Raw genomic sequence first — 14,567 nt, forward strand, 5'->3', positions numbered from 1 at the left:
GTGTGTGTGTGTGTGTGTGTGTGTGTGTGTGTGTGTGTGTGTGTGTGTGTGTGTCTGGTGGAAAAAAGGGGGTCAAGAGAGTTCTGTTCTTTCTCATTTTCTTGTTGGTGTGCTTTTCATAGCAAGGTTTTGAGGGACACGCTGACCAACAAAGTCTTTCTATGTGTGTGTGTGTGTGTGTGTGTGTGTGTGTGTGTGTGTGTGTGTGTGTGTGTGTGTGTGTGTGTGTGTGTGTGTGTGTGTGTGTGTGTGTGTGTCTGGTGGAAAAAAGGGGGTCAAGAGAGTTCTGTTCTTTCTCATTTTCTTGTTGGTGTGCTTTTCATAGCAAGGTTTTGAGGGACACGCTGACCAACAAAGTCTTTCTATGTGTGTGTGTGTGTGTGTGTGTGTGTGTGTGTGTGTGTGTGTGTGTGTGTGTGTGTGTGTGTGTGTGTGTGTGTGTGTGTGTGTGTGTGTGTGTGTGTGTGTGTGTGTGTGTGTGTGTGTGTGTGTGTGTGTGAGTGTGTATGAGTCACAGATTAACCTAATTCTACCATTCATCTAGGAATAATGACAACAAAATGTAAAAAAAATCAATTAATCATTGACATAAGCCCTGCTGTTGATTATCGGTGAAGTCACATACAATATTCACAGGACATGTGTTCTCATGTGTGAATGGGCCCACACAAACATGCCCACACACACACACACACACAGGACATGTGTTCTCATGTGTAAATGGGCACAGACACACACACACACACACACACACACACACACACACACACACACACACACACACACACACACACACACACAGACACAGACACAGACACACACACACACACACACACACACACACACACACACACACACACACACACACACACCCGCATGCACACACAGCCGGAGGGTATTAAAGAGTAATTAGGGCCCTGGTGGGTTCAATTCTTCACAGTCCAAGGTCATCACAGCCACCCAAGCCCACCACCCACCACACCACCCAAGCCCACCACCCTCCACCCCCATTTAAAAGGAGCCCAGCCAGGCTACACATCAATACAGAGGCCCTCCAGAAACAGATACCTCCCTTTAATGAAACAGTCAACAACAACAACACATGAAAACATACCAAACAGACAGAGAGAGACTGCTGGGTGTGGAGGCAAGAGCGTTAGTCGATGGCAAAGTATAAAAGACTGGGAAGGGGGGATATTTGACCATTTCCACAGGTATCCTGTGATTCGCCATCGGACCAGTTTTGAAAGAGCAGGGTGGATTCCCAGCACCGGAGCCCCAGGGGAACACCATGATGGCAGGGTGCCTGGGTGTGTGTGTGTGTGTGTGTGTGTGTGTGTGTGTGTGCATGGGTGCCTGGGTTTAATCGAGAAGGTGAGCGGGGAAGGGAGGGGAGAGAGACACTGAGAGCAGGAGATCTGTTTACATAAATATACAGAGAAGAAAAGGTAGAAGAAGAAGAGGACGAGGAGGAGGAAGAGAAGAAAAAGAAGAAGCAAAAACAAAAAACAAGATGAAGAAGAAGAAACCAAGAATGAGAATGAGAAAAGAGGAATGAAGAAGAAGAAGAAGAAGAAGAAGAAGAAGAAGAAGAATGAGAATGAGAAAAGAGGAAGAAGAAGAAGAAGAAGAAGAAGAAGAAGAACACTGAGCCCTATCGATAGGAACCATGAGGGGGCAGGGAGGCAGACAGGTGGCAGGTCTGCCTCTGGGGCTAAGGCTGTCTGCGCCCAGTAGGCAAATAACATAAAGAAGCCATTATCCTTCCCGCCCGCAGACACAAGCTCTTATGCTGTCTCCCTTCCTCTGGTCTTAGCCAGCTCAAGAGTGGCTGTAATCAAATGACAAGCCACCAAAGAGCAGTGTCGAACCGTGGTGGGGTCTTATTCCTCTGCTCAAGATAATGCATCGTAATGCACGCTCTAACACAAACACACAGGCCTGCAGCCCTGGCTCGCAACTCCAGCGCTCACACACAGACAGAGGAAATTGAGAAATTAAATTTTCAAACAAGGCAGCCACCGAAAGTGCCTTACTGAGGCAGTGTGTGTGTGTGTGTGTGTGTGTGTGTGTGTGTGTGTGTGGGTGTGTGTGTGTGTGTGTGTGTGTGTGTGTGTGTGTGTGTGTGTGTGTGTGTGTGTGTGTCTGTGTGAAAGTGGCTTACTGAGGCAGGTTTTTTAAAAGATTAATAACCTTGGCCTGAGGAATCTAGGTCATCTCAGTGTATATGCTTCACTAAGTAAAGTAGACATAGATTGTGTGTGTGTGTATGTGTGTGTGTGTGTGTGTGTGTGTGTGTGTGTGTGCACGTGTGTGTGCCAATCTATGTAAATCCTGCTCTGATGGTCTGTGTTTTCAATTCCATCAACCCCATGAGCTCAATGCAGCTAGAACACAGCCCATCCAAATGCATCTCATAATCCCTTAATGCAATAAAAATGCAGACTATAACTAAGGTCCATATTGATATCAAGCCAATTACAACACGGCAGAAGGATCTTAGGACAGTGTGTGTGTGTGTGTGTGTGTGTGTGTGTGTGTGTGTGTGTGTGCAGACTATACTAAACCTTTGCAAGTGTAATTGCCAACACCTCACCAACAATCCCACCATACACCTGTATTATCCTTGATCACCATGGAAACACTCCACACCCAAACAGTCCCATAGCCACAAAGCCCCCATAAGCCAACCGCCAGTGGAGCCAGCAAGGCCTGAGACCCAGCGAGGCCTGAGACCCAGTGAGGGCTGAGACCCAGGCCTTAGTGCTGATGGAGGTCCAGTGAGAGGAGTTAGTGTCAGGCTAATCAATCAGCCTCCGAACCCAACGCCACTGAGCCATGCTATAGACCTGATGCTAATGGGGTTTCTATAGGGCTGCCAGGCAGGGAGGATGAGGTCATGATGTAGGCACCCTTGGGAGGCTGCGAGGCCCTGTAGACTTTAAAGGTATGATACGGCCCTGTAGACTTTAAAGGTATGATCAGGCCCTGTAGACTTTAAAGTTATGATCAGGCCCTGTAGACTTTAAAGGTATGATAAGGTCCTGTAGACTTTAAAGGTATGATCAGGCCCTGTAGACTTTTAAGGTATGATCAGGCCCTGTAGACTTTTAAGGTATGATCAGGCCCTGTAGACTTTAAAGGTATGATAAGGCCCTGTAGACTTTAAAGGTATGATCAGGCCCTGTAGACTTTTAAGGTATGATCAGGCCCCGATAATCTAACATTCATTTGATCAGCTAGCAATGTTAAACAGTTAGTTGAAATGGCTTTTTAAACCATCATTTTCCATTGCTAGACCTAAACAAATATTTGGGTATTTTCCTCCACAGTGATTCAGACCATTTTCAGGTCTGGTAGACACAATAGATAAGAGCTGGATACAATCCGTAAACAGGAAACTAGAAGTCTTTCCCAGATTCAATAAAAACAAATAATATCAGCAAATCCTTGTCTAGGCATCGTTTCTCTTCCCGCCTGTCTGAGGTGCCCTTGAGCAACCTTGGCTCCCCGAATGAGGCGTTTGTAAATAAGGTTGAGGTGAAACAGAAAGGGCTGAGTGTCTTTCACGTACGCCAGAGTGATGGGGCGTTCTCCTCTCATTCACTCCATGGTCTAAATGACACTGAATAAGGTTGAAGTGAAAAAGAGAGATCTGCAAAAGTAGGGCTGAGGTGTCTTTCACGTACGCCAGAGTGATGGGGCGTTCTCCTCTCATTCACTCCATGCTCTTAATGACTCCTAATAAGGTTGAAGTGAAAAAGAGAGATCGGCAAAAGTAGGGCTGAGTGTCTTTCACGTACGCCAGAGTGATGGGGCGTTCTCCTCTCATTCACTCCATGGTCTAAATGACTCTGAATAAGGTTGAAGTGAAAAAGAGAGATCGGCAAAAGTAGGGCTGAGGTGTCTTTCACGTACGCCAGAGTGATGGGGCGTTCTCCTCTTATCCACTCCGTGGTCTAAATGACTCCTGATGTCTCTGCTAGCCCCCGTCTGTGCTCATCTATCCTCGACTAGCATCTAACCCTCTTTATCATTTATTCTCTGTTAGAGATGTCAGGGCCATCTGTGGCTGTAAATCTGCCCTCCCCAAAGCAGCAGAGGAACACGGTGTGTTTAAATAATGCATGGCGGATGGCTGCTCCACTCAGTATGTCTGTAAATAGCTCAGAGCTGCAGAGGGCCAGTGTGTCTTGGTGGGCAGGCCAGACAATTACGCGCACATGCCATCTGCTGGCCAAACGATGCACTGCATGTGTGCAAATCGATGACGTCTTCCTAGCACTGACTCACCAGCTTGTGCTAAGCAATTCAAATGAGGATGGGGGGTGGAGGGGGGGGGGGAGTCAGTGGTGGAAGGGGGGGTACTGGGGGATTATCAGGCATGGCCAAAATGACATCATCGCCTACCTCTGCTTCCTACAACAAGATGCTCTGAAGACAGAATACAAGACCAAGATTGATCCTATATTCCAAGCAGCAGGTGCATGGAATATAATTAAGTGCCATCAAGGCACGGAACTAAACACTAACCAAAACTGCCAAAGGAGCATATACACCCCCTCTGCCTTCTTCATATGGCAGGACTACCCATCATAAATCCAGGACAATCTACTCCGTATCCACAGACCATATCACATCCCTAGGCAAACAGGCACTGCGACAGGCACTGCGGCTTTGGTCGTTGTTATTAGGCAGACTGTTGGGTAAGGCAGCACTAGGCAACGCCAGGCAGCATCCTCACCAAATGGCTCCACGCTTATCTATCCATCTAGCCATCCAGTTTTTTTTTTTTTAATCATACTGTGAGTCAGGCAGGCAGACAGGTACATATCTCCGTGCAGACAGACAGGTTCATATTTCCGGGCAGACAGACAGGTTCATATTTCAGGGTAGACAGACAGGTTCATATTTCAGGGCAGACAGACAGGTTCATATTTCCTTTCTGAAGCTAATGGAGCCTTTGACTGGACCATTCTGTTTGTTTTGAGCATGCTGTTAGCTTCAAGCCTGTCTAGGAAACCAAGGCACGTCCTCAGGTGTGTGAGCTTGGGGAGAGGATGTGTGTGTGAGAGAAAGAGAGGTGAGACAATGACTCAGCATCCCAATAGAAGAGGCCAGAACAGAACAGAGACAGAGAACAACACACACACACACACACACACACACACACACACACACACACACACACACACACACACCAGCCTCACATACCTATCACAAATGCATATTATACGTTATACAGTAAAACTTCACTGAGGGTGTTCTGTTCTGACATTTTAGACAAAAATGAGGAAACAAGGTTTTGTATCTCCCACTTTCATTTCAAGATAAAGATGAATAACTTCTCAGCCAGCCAAGCCCAGGATAACCGCCATAACAGATCAACCACCAATCCAGTCTATGAATAAATATGGATCCATTGCCATATCACTCTGCAATGAAAGAGCTGGCCCTGCCAGCCTGCAAGCTAGTGCTGTTTTCTACCCTGGGCAACATCATCACATCACCATCCCTGGCAACATCATCACATCTCCATCCCTGGCAACATCATCACATCTCCAGCGTTGGGCGACATCATCACATTTCAACATCATCACATCACCATCCCTGGGCAACATCATCACATCTCCAGCGTTGGGCGACATCATCACATTTCAACATCATCACATCACCATCCCTGGGCAACATCATCACATCTCAACATCATCACATCACCATCCCTAGACAACATCATGTGTGTGAGAGTGCGTGTGACTGTGTATGTGTGTGGGAGTGTGTGTGTGTGTGTGTGTGTGAGTGTGTGTGTGTGTGTGTGTGCGTGTCAGAGCTCGTAAAAAAAACTGCTGAGTGTATTACCTGACAAGAGGAGGGATGTGCAGCGCCTCCTCCTGATCCTGATCCTGATCCTGGGCAGGAGGAGGAGGAGGAGGAGGTGGTGGAGGGGTGCGGGGGGCTTCAAGGGCAACAGGAGAAGATGCAGGAGGTGGGGAGATGGGCTCTGAAGCTGGGGGGTTCCTCTCCAGAGGGGTGCAGGGGGCTTCAGGAGGAGATGCAGGAGAGGGGGAGACGGGATCCGAAGCTGGGGGGTTCCTCTCCAGAGGGGTGCAGGGGGCTTCAGGAAGAGATGCAGGAGGTGGGGAGACGGGCTCTGAGGCTGGGGGGGTCCTCTCCAGTGGGGTGCGGGGGGCTTCAGGGGTAGCAGGAGGAGATGCAGGAGGTGGGGAGACGGGCTCCGAGGCTGGGGGGTTCCTCTCCGGAGGGGTGGGGGGAGGTGTGGGAAACTCGGCGGCCGCGTCCCGGAAGAGGTGGGCAGGAAGGGCGGGAGGGAAGGCGTGGTGGTCCGCCGGGGGTTTCAGGGAAGAAGGGACGGAGTCGTTCCTCTCAACAAGAGGGGGTGAGGAGGACCTGTGGGGGAGGGGGGACAAGAGAGGGTTCAGGTATGGGGTAAATCTGGAGAAGGAGTGACGGATATGTGACAGGAAGTAACTGTACAGCTGGCAGGACCATGGCCATGGGCATTACATTCAAGTGTAGCATAAAAATATAAACAATCATAACCACACACACACACACACACACACACAAACAAACACACACACACATAATTGAAGTTCATTGCTTTACACACTTTAACATCCTTATCGTCACTAGCTGTTAAATCATTTCGTCAGAACCAATACAAAACAAAAAAATGTCACACTGCTACAGAGCCTAAATCAAGGGCAATACGATTTCCCCAATCTCCTACTATTTGTAAAGAAAACAGATGTTTCATTGCATAATCCTCTGTGTGTGTGTGTGTGTGTGTGTGTGTGTGTGTGTGTGTGTGTGTGTGTGTGTGTGTGTGTGTGTGTAGGGGATTAGGAATGATACTGAACATGTCTCCCACATGTGGTTGTCTCTGATCTCTGGCGCTAACAGGCATCTCTGGCAGAGTTTCCACCGGTAGCCGCCGCCCGGGAGCAGGCTGGCATCCCCCCAGCCAGGCACTCTCATCAGCCGGCTCCTAATCTGACAGGCAGCGCGGCGGCCACCCCTGCAGCTGCTCCCCGTCGGGGGGGCCCTGCCTCTGGTGAGCGGCTAAAAATACCTCCGCAAACTCTCTAAGCTCACACCAGAGCCTCAGGAACCCGCCCTCGACAACTGTGCATAGCTCAGGCCTCATCAGCTGGCCACCTGATTTTAGAACGCCCCAATCAAATATGTCCTCAGCCGCCCACTTCCTGAAGAGAAACGCAGCCTGTTCTCGGGGTCCTTGTGCCAGCCACGCCTGCCACACTGCGAGGGCAGCATCTTTTCAAGAACCCTGGCATGGCCGTGGGGTGATTTAAATCCCAGTGCCCTTGGTCAGTTCCTGTTCCATTTTATTTCAACATTTGTGCTTATTTAGGGCCACACCCCACCCAAAGGGGAGCACTTCTGAAAGGCTGCTTAGGCGTCACTAGTCAGAAAGAGCTTTGGCTGCTGTTTGGGCGTCACTAAAAGTGTTTATTGTTGTATGCACCAAATTGCTTCAGTACAGCAAAATTCTTAAGACTTGGCCAGCATCATCACCTACGCAGTAGACGTCATACAGACAACAAGTAACATTTACCAATAAAACATATAACTCTATAACACTATAACAATAAAACATACAACATACAACAATTTAACAATGGCTCCGCATGCACTAGTCAGACAGACTAGTTAGGCGTCACTAGTCAGACAGAGCTTTGAGTAATGTAAGGCGTCACTAGTCAGACAGACTAGTTAGACGTCACTAGTCAGACAGAGCTTTGGCTGCTGTTTGGACGTCACTAGTCAGACAGACTAGTTAGGCGTCACTAGTCAGACAGAGCTTTGGCTGCTGGTTAGGCGTCACTAGTCAGACAGACAAGTTAGACAACACTAGTCAGACAGAGCTTTTGGCTGCTTGGCTTTGGCTGTTCTGGCCCTTCCCAGAACACTATCGGGCTGTAGGAAAGTGAGAGTGCGATAGTCCAGACCTCCAGAAATAAAACCTGGCCAAACAATAATAACAGCCCACTTGGTCACCAGAGACTGTAACCATGGTGCTCTGAGATCAAGAGAGAGAAGAGAGAGAAGAAGAGAAGAGAAAGCCTGGGACATTGAAAGAGTGGAATATAAAACAGAGGTGGGGAAAAAAAGAAAAGGGGAAAGTGAAGGAGAGAGAGAGAGAGAGAGAGAGAGAGAGAGAGAGAGAGAGAGGGAGGCAGAGAGAGAGGGAGAGAGAGAGAGAGAGAGGCAGAGAAAGAGAGAGAGAGCGGGAGGCAGAGAGACACACACAGACACACACCAGCATTGTGTGATGATGTCATTGAGAGTGGTCAGGTACAAGTGGTCCTTTATCCCAGTCTGGCGATGATGTTATGTTGGTACGGGGGAGCCTCACATCTGGAGGCCTCCATCATGGACCCGTAAAACAGAGCTTTACAAGAGGAAACAGCAGGCAGATCTCACAAATTACAGGAGAGAACGCTCTTACCCAGAGACATAGGCTATCTTGCACTGGAGTAGACGCCCTTACAGTACACAAACAAAAAGCCTGCTCATTAATACACACACACACACAGAAAGAGAGAGAGAGAGAGAGAGAGAGAGAGAGAGAGAGAGAGAGAGAGAGAGAGAGAACACAAATATCCTAACTAATCTCTTAAATGCAGCTGGAAACTGAAAAAACTCTGTCAGCCTTTAATAGCTAACAGACTACAAATAACTAAGTGCAGCCGAAGGAGTTGGCCGTTCAGCTTATAAAAATAAACAATAATGCAACTGCTGTGAACGGCTTCACACTTCAACTTTCACACACACAGAGCACATTCCCCGTGAGTCTAAATGACTGCACACACACACACACACACACACACACACACACACACACACACACACACACACACACACACACACACACACACACACACACACACACACACACACACACACACACGCAGTTAGAGGCTAATTGCACTGCGGTTCAGCTGGGAAACAGAAATGAAGCGTGCTCAGATTCTTTTCTTTTTTTTTGTGCAGACTGCTGAACTGCCATTTCCTTCATAAATATTCCAGCCAAATGCTCAAAAAGTGATAAAATGGTTCAATGAAAAAATGTCTGGTTGTTCCAGCGTACGTTTGATAAACAGCATTGTTACTTCCAGCATAATCCCACTGCGTGTCATTGATTACCATGGTAACTATTGTTCGGCACACTCACTCAGCATTCAGTTTCCGTGCCAACCACGGCTTGTAAAGGCGTGAGAGTAAAGTGTGATGAGTCATACTAAATGGCATTCATGTCTCTTTCAAGGTCGATAATCTTAGGCTTAGCCTCCAAACTCACTTGCTGATGCTGACATGTTGACATATAACAGGTTACCTGAAAGAATGTTTCTTTAATATGTGAAAGCGTTAAAGCCAGCACATTAATAAGGAACACTTATGGCAGTGGTCCACTGAAATCGCAGCACACTGATTAAAATTGGGCTCTCTCAGCAAAAATGTGTGATGCAATTATCATAGTTTTGGAACTGGACATCATTACTCTTTCACAGCTGCTAAAACCACAGAAACACTTGTCAGTGTGACCTTCAAGGAATCCAAGTTTCTGGAGCAATAAGCTATTTTACAGCTGCCAAGGCCCCCAAACAGCTGAATTGACATATGTAAGGCAACGTTCTGTAGATACGGAGGCAAAACATACTCAGTCTCTTAATAGATAAAGAGGGGGTTAGCCAATGATGATAAACGATTGCGTAGACAGTGGGTTTGCAGCGTCTGGAGTCTGGAGAAGTGTCACGCCAAAGTACATCTCCATCTGTAAAGTCTACGTGTTCTCACTTCCTCACTTCTTCAGCCTCTTCTTCAGGTGTCAGCGGACGACTTCAAGCCCAACACACAACTTTAGACTTTAGAAAGCGTCACACAAGGACAAGACAACCAAACCCAACTATCACCAGACAGTGTTCTCTAAGTGCCGAGAACCACCATGCAGCAAAAACATGTTCGATGTGACTGATTATAATATATAATATATAACACGCACATCACCGTCTTTTGGTCAAATAATATCATTTGATTTGATTTCTAGTTTAAGTTTATTATTCGTTAGACTGAGACTGAAAGTGATGTTAAGCCACAATACATATTCACTTTAAAAAAAACAACCATTCACAAAATGAATGAGACCAGCGACATCCTGTTAAGGAGGCTGCCATCAGAAAGCTCAGCTTGGTGTAAAATGTTTAAAGACGGCACTGAGGACACCTTAAGGCATGAAAGCAGAGCGAGTGTGTGGGCAGGTGGATGAGTTCAGACACGCCAGGCTAGAAGCACACACTCCAGATGTGTGCTTAGGCAAGGAGTCATGACACAGCACATTCAGCTGCTCAGACGAGAACGAACAGATGAAAACACGCTCCGCACCGCACACACACCACACACACACCACACCACGTCAACGCCGGCTCGGACCTCCCAGTCCCCTCCACAGAGATATGCATCTGCCTGTCAGAACACACTCACACTCCTTCAACTGTCAGGCGTCAGCTCTCCCCCTTACCTCAAGACGAGGAGGAGGAGGAGGAGGAGGAGGAGGAGGAGGCAGAGAGAAAGTGAAGGACAGCACACTCACTACACTAACTATACCATCATTCCCTTTCAAAGCCCAGCTGTTACAAAAGACTTCACCATGTTGTCCACTAACTTCATTCCCCCATCAATCTTCTCTCCTCCTGTTTCTTTTCCCTCGTTTATAAACACGCTCTTCCCCTTGTTCTGCTTTCTTTCTCTCTTCTCTCCTTCCCCCTCTATCTGTTGTATCCACTGAAGGAAGAGCTTAACTGACTCCTGTCTGCTCCTGTCCGCTCCGGAGCATCCTGACCGCCAACCGTGCTAACCTGTATCCCAGCAGCACCTTTAAAGGCCAGGCACTAGAACACAGACAGCACCTTTAAGGCCCCCGCAGTAGAAGACAAACAGCTGACTGTGGCGCACCAGGAGCAGGACTCACCCGGTGTCTGTCGTCCGCGTCCCGCTAGTGAGAGAAGGCAGAGAGGAGCAGGAGCTGTTGGGCCATTCTCTTTGGACGACGCACTCAAAATACCACAGACACACCACTTCACAGGCCTGCTCTCCCTCTCACACACACTCACATACACTCCCTCCCTCTCTCTCTCTCTCTCTCTCTCTTTCTGCCTGTCTCTGTCTCTGCCTCTCCCAATCTTTCTCTCCCTCCCTCTCTCTCTCTTTCTCTTTCTGTCTGTCTCTGCCTCTCCCAATCTCTCTTTCTCTCTCTCTCTCTCTCTCTCACACAGACACACACACACACACACATATAGACATACAGTATTAAATTCTCAGCTTATGTGTGACTGTATTAAAGCTTTTGTTCTGCATTGACAGGCCTCTTGGAATGACCTCATGGGAGGGTGTCGGTGTGAATAGCAAACACACACCCAGGCATGTGGACACACACACACACACGCACACACACTGTCAGACTAAATTCCACATGGACCCTTCCGATACTGGAGACAGAAGGAATCTGACAGAGAAGATAGCCTCCAGCTGTGGGTATAACCAGGAGTGCTCACGCTTACTAAAAATATACTTAACCTGACACACATATGCACAGACAATCTAGAAAGACATTCTCTCTCACACTCTCTCTGTTGTCCACTTATCTTCCCTGTCTCATTCACTCACACACACACACACACACACACACACACACACACACACACACACACACACACACACACACACACACACACACACACACACACACACACACACACTCATTCTCACTCACGCACCAGACACACACACACACATACACACACACACACACATACACACACACTCTCATTCTCATTCTCACTCACGAACACACAGACACACACACTTTCACTCACTCTGTCTCACACACACACTTACTAACACTCTCTACACACCAAACTGTCTCCAGTGAAGTGTGGAGTGGGACAAGCCCCGTGATTGACAAGCACCAAGTGCACCAGTGGCATGTGAAGGGTGTGAGAGAGAGTGGGAAAGAGAGAGAGAGAGACTGACAGAAGCAGAGAAAGATGCAGAGAGGCAGAGATAGAGAGAGAGAGGAATGGAACACATATAGTGGTGACGAGAATTAAAACGAGAAAAAAAGCAAAAGGCAAAATAAAGTTTGACCATGTTTGTTTCCCTTATTAGCACAACAGACTGTCGAAAGAACATACAGCAGTGTAAAGTGGACATATAAAAGACAACTGCCAGAGCAAAAATATAACTGTATGCCCTTATGTGTTGACATAAGATGCCTAAAGACTGGGCTCAGAGCCTGTTCTCTCGTCTCTATCTAATGTCAGAGTTATAATGAGCAACATGAACTCAAACACCATCTCTCAGAGACTGGACACTTATGTAAAACGTTTAATTTAGAACAGACTGTCCCTCGTCATCCCTTACAGGATAAAGCTGTCTGTCTGGTAACCCTTGACGACCACTTCTGTCACGGCAGTGGCTATCCCTGGAACCCCGCATGACCTGTTGATCTAGTCCAGTCACTTGTTTAGCTACCTCTTTATATTTCTCCACGTCGCTCCGCATATGATGTCCAGATGTTTGAAAATCAGGGATTAGAAATGAGATATAACTTTAATCCAAACTGCTGTGTGTGTGTGTGTGTGTGTGTGTGTGTGTGTGTGTGTGTGTGTGTGTGTGCGTGCGTGCGTGCGTGCGTGCGTGCGTGCGTGCGTGCGTGCGTGCGTGCGTGCGTGCGTGTGTGCGTGCGTCTCGAGCCATCTGGAGAGCATGCCTGATTGTTGTGGTTCAGTGTGTCATTCCTCAAGAAGTCTTTTAAAATAAGCTTATACCTTTTTTTCTACTCCGAGAAGTGGAAAGACACACACCACAATTACATGTAAACTTGTCCTTCCCGCTATGGATACATGACAAGACACATTCAACATTCTGTTAATGTCAGCCTTGAAGGCAGTGAAGAAACTGGATAATCAGTAGCAGCTTGGCACTGAGACGCAACCAAGACCGGGTCCCAGACAAAACAGTGTCTCTGTAATCTGGTGTTACCATTAATGCCTCCCCTTCTCTACATGCCTCTTATGTGCCTGGCTGAACTTCTCTCAGGTCAAGAGGAATGTTTTACTGTAAAACTGTACGGGTTTTACTCAAATCGGATACAATATATTCCTGTGTATTTGTATACGACCCATCACAGATACAGCACTGAGAGAAACACAGCATGCAGCATAGAGAGGTACAAAAACCATATGATGATGACCCTGAAAGTAACCTTCAATGTGTGTGTCTCTTACGAGCACTGGACTCACCTCGAATCAGAGTGGACGTCCTCCGCTTGCTCTTCCACAGGAGGGACGAACTCTTCAGTGGGGGTACGGAACTCTAGTTCCCCTTCAGGAGAGTCGATGCTCTGAATGGGTCTGCCAGGTCCACAGGTTAGAGAGACACAGAGGGGAAAGCAGACAAACAGACTGGGTGTTATAATATTATCACTACACCTTAATGGCTTCACAGCTAATAATAATAATCTCGATTCTGACTGAAACGTGTTCAAACCGAAAGCGGTGTAAGGCTGAGCATCGATATTCCCCTGCTACTGGTGTGTGTGACACTAGGATCTGCTGTCCCCAAACCAACCCGGTGTGTGTGCGTGTCTTTGTGTGCATCTGTGTGTGTCTGTGTGTGTGTATGTGTGCACGCGTGTCTTTTGTGTACACAGAATAATAGGCCCATTCAAATCCTGCTGAGGCCTGAGCTGATGTCAGACTTGATGTCATCCTTGCGGATATAATGGCTTGCAGTGGTTCTCTTTCCAATCGATCTTCGTTCAAATGCAACAGTCATCTGCTCTGTGGTTGTTTGCCTGATTCATATTTAAACTTTCACATTTCATGTGCTGATATCATCCCTGTGAATTTACGTCAGATAACATGCCTGGAATGAATTTAAAGCTGATACTTCAAGAGTTGGCTCGGCTAAATCTTCGGCACGAGGTCGGTTATGAGAGTAAACATAAAATGTGTTTGCTATTTTGGTGCAGTGAACCGGCTCTACACCGGTGAAACAGTAGCTCTCCTTATGTGACCAAAACCACTCTGGCGTAGTGTGATGGATCGGCATTCATTTTGTTTTGATACATCTGTCAAAACAGCATTTACCCAAGGCCTTCACAGTCCTCTAAGTGTGTTTGCAGTGCTGGATTTGAAGGCGTAAGTTGTACAAATATCTGATTACAGACATTTACAGAGCCTGGCACACAGCAGGACTTAACCTCGACTCTGGGCTGCTACTGCGAACACACACATACCCACAGCACTCTAAAGATGTCTGACTCTGTCCAGTGAACACACACATACACACACACCACTCTTAAGAGGTCTGAGTCTGCCCAGTGTTCACCAAGCACAGTGACTCATCCCTGAGTAAGCAATATGACCTCTCAATGCCATTGCGCTACTCAGAGTAATTCAATAACACTGATTAGAAAGAACATTTCCTTGACATGAGGAACAGGACGGTGAAACACGGAAGGC

General features: G+C 47.4%; 1 protein-coding gene across 6 annotated transcripts in view; it reads right to left on the reverse strand.

Annotated features, from left to right (window-relative positions):
- The window catches only part of tacc2 (transforming, acidic coiled-coil containing protein 2), a 52,332-nt gene that overhangs the window by 32,116 nt on the left and 5,649 nt on the right, over nucleotides 1–14,567 (reverse strand). For all 6 annotated transcript variants that reach the window (XM_080849242.1, XM_080849245.1, XM_080849241.1 and 3 more), the window contains exons 2-3: nucleotides 13,344–13,454; nucleotides 5,860–6,408 (exon numbers count right to left, since the gene is read on the reverse strand). In XM_080849242.1, coding sequence (XP_080705368.1) covers nucleotides 5,860–6,408; nucleotides 13,344–13,454 — 660 coding nt within the window. The remainder of the gene's footprint in view (nucleotides 1–5,859; nucleotides 6,409–13,343; nucleotides 13,455–14,567) is intronic.

The sequence above is a fragment of the Sprattus sprattus genome (genome assembly GCF_963457725.1).
Source record: "Sprattus sprattus genome assembly, chromosome: 12".
Taxonomy (NCBI): Eukaryota; Metazoa; Chordata; class Actinopteri; order Clupeiformes; family Clupeidae; genus Sprattus; species Sprattus sprattus.